The 2,591-nt window shown below is 36.2% G+C and overlaps 1 protein-coding gene across 1 annotated transcript; it reads left to right on the top strand.

Annotated features, from left to right (window-relative positions):
• The first annotated feature begins 1,033 nt into the window (after nt 1–1,033).
• On the top strand, nt 1,034–2,020 carry LOC143888827 (protein FAR1-RELATED SEQUENCE 5-like). The gene has a single exon (XM_077393223.1). The coding sequence runs from the start codon at nt 1,034–1,036 to the stop codon at nt 2,018–2,020; it is 987 nt and encodes a 328-aa protein (XP_077249338.1).
• Nucleotides 2,021–2,591: the final 571 nt, after the last annotated feature.

The following is a 2,591-nucleotide window of genomic DNA, read 5'->3' as shown; positions in this document are numbered from 1 at the left end:
TTTTATTTGAAGGATTTTTCTTATTAAATTTATAACTACATATTTTGATGAGATTTGATGGTGGTTGCAAATTTACTTCATCTGCAGGACATTTTGTTCGGGGACATTCCAAACTTTAGGCAGATTCTAAGTGCATTTGAGTTGCTACCAGTCTTAGAGGATAGTGCATAAGTTGCTACCACTGTTAGAGGACAGTACATTTGTTAAGGTCTGTCAATTGAATTTTATCCAATTCCCAATTCTTTCAGACAACTGGTTCTGCTATGGATGGATGAATTGATGGCTTTATATTTTCTCTAGCAAGAGCTGAAAGGCTTCTTTGCAAATAGGCCTTTGTTATCTGGTGGTGAAATCTGCCATCTCCGCACGGTGTTTTCTCCTCCAACGAACCATGCGTCGTTCTCCTCCCAGGTAAGTTCTATATTTCATTTTTTATCTTTTTTTCCCTCTTCTAGGGGTTTCATTTAGGTTTTTTTTGTTTCTAGGTTTTTAACTGTTCCATTTATATTTTTTTTTCTAGGGCAAATACGGTGATGGATTTTTGAGATTTTCTGGTTATTTTCCCCCTCTCTCTGAGATGAATGGTGTCGAATTTTTTGTCTGGTTTTGATGTTTTGTTTTTTTGTTTTTTTTTTTTGAGGAGAACGTGAATGTCGTGATTTTAATTAATTTTACAGTTATTATTTTTTTTCTTAAATGGTCTAAAATGGGCTGAAACTATGCCATCTCATCCACAGTTTTTCGCTGTTTTTTCCTTCAAGTAGCTGAAGTTTCAATCTCTGCCATTTATTTTTTTCCCTCTTCTAGGGGTTTCAGTTAGGTTTGTTTTTGTTTCTAGGTTTTTAACTGTTAGGGTTTTTCTGCTGTTCCTGTTGGTTATTTGGTGATTTTGATAGACCAAGCATTTCTATAGATTTGTGCTTATGTTTATGCTTCGTTTATTATTATGTAATTGACATTGATTTGGCTTACATGTTTTTTGTTTTATTTGATTGTCTTGAAGTGAAGGGATTGAAGAAGTGCACTCAAGATAATGGATGATAGAGACTGTATAGATTTTGGTTTATCAATTGATGATATTGACGCTAATAGACTGATTATGGTTGGCGATATGTTAGGAAATGATGAAAGTGAGGTGGGATATATATCTGTTGATGAGGAGGTAGACCCAAATGAGGAGGGAGACCCAAATGACGAGGGCGGTGTAGAATTTGTTGATATTGATGATGGTGGTGAGAGGAATCTGGGTAAGAAACCCTTTTTGGATCAGATATTTGATAGTGAAAATGATGCATACGAGTTTTATAATATATATGGGTTGGCCACCGGTTTTGGAGTACGGAAATCATCAACTTATAAGTCGAAGATAACACAGAAAGTGATATTTAAGAGATTTGTTTGTGATAGAGCAGGGTTCAAAAGCAGTAAAGTTAAAAATATGGTGGTTGATAGAGTTGTGAAGCCACGTCGGACTGTCAGGGAGGGTTGTAAAGCGAAAATGGATATCTCATTAATTGATGGGAAGTGGAAAGTTAAAGCTTTTGAAGATGTACATTGTCATGAGCTTACTTCTCCACTGAAACGACAAATGCATCATTCGCACAACAAATTTATCAAGACTCAGGTAGTTAAGAATTTGATGGACGACCTGAGTACAGCCTCAATCCATCCTGCTAATATTGCAAAGGCCATTAATGTTTCATATAAAGGATCAGGTAGTTCTATAACGACAAATGAGGTGGTTTGCCATTTGAGAAAACAGAGGGTGAATAATATGGGGCAAGAAGGCGTTTTGGTAGCACAGAAATTCCAAGCGAAACAATCAGAGGACCCAAACTTTTTTTTCAAAATGGAGTTGGATATTAATGGTAACTTGCGATCAATGTTTTGGGCCGATTCACGAGCTAGAGATGCATATCTAACCTTTAGTGATGTCATTGTGTTTGATGTAACGTATAGGACGAACAGGTTTAGAATGCCTTTTGCACCATTTTCATTTTTCTTGCTTCGAAATAGATGACTTTAAGGGATGAGCAAGAGGATGACGAACATGAGAGTCAATGCACGTGGGTATTGCTTCGTGATTTTGCAGATTCGCGTAGGTATGTGGTAGCTTGTTTCGGTAATAGAATAATTGTTTATTGCTTCAATAGCCTATGTATATGAAATTTTGTTGATAAGGCAATGATAATTTGCAGAGAATTTTGTGAGAAGGCAATGGTGAAGTTCACTTCCACATCGCATCTGTTTGACGAAGGTTTCTTTCTTTTTAGGTTTTGAACTTGAAATGTGACGAAGGTTTGTATTGCAATGTGGGTAATGGATGAGAACTTTATGTGGATCAAGATTGCCCATCTGTCATGTGTAAAACTGATTATAACAATTTAGAAACTATTCTTTGTTCATGTTTTTCATACCCATCTCATGCTCTCTCAATTTTTCTCTCCTGATGGAAGTTGGAGTTTTTCTTGAAATGCTGAATTAGTTATTGCCATCCTATTTTTTGTCTGTTTGAAGATGGGATCCTTTTTAGCTTATCAAGATTGCTGGTCTGTATGCAAGTAAAAATCCTGCTGTGACAAGGGTGTGAT

Source organism: Tasmannia lanceolata, unplaced genomic scaffold, assembly GCF_043159265.1.
Source record: "Tasmannia lanceolata isolate RefF3 unplaced genomic scaffold, GAP_Taslan_0.1 ptg000012l, whole genome shotgun sequence".
Lineage (NCBI taxonomy): Eukaryota > Viridiplantae > Streptophyta > Magnoliopsida > Canellales > Winteraceae > Tasmannia > Tasmannia lanceolata.
Note: the sequence above shows the minus strand (reverse complement) of the source record. Positions and strands in the feature narration are given on the sequence as shown.

Coding starts and splice junctions, on each gene's coding strand:
- LOC143888827 (XM_077393223.1), top strand. CDS start 1,034: ATGGATGATAGAGACTGTATAGATTTTGGTTTATCAATTGATGATATT.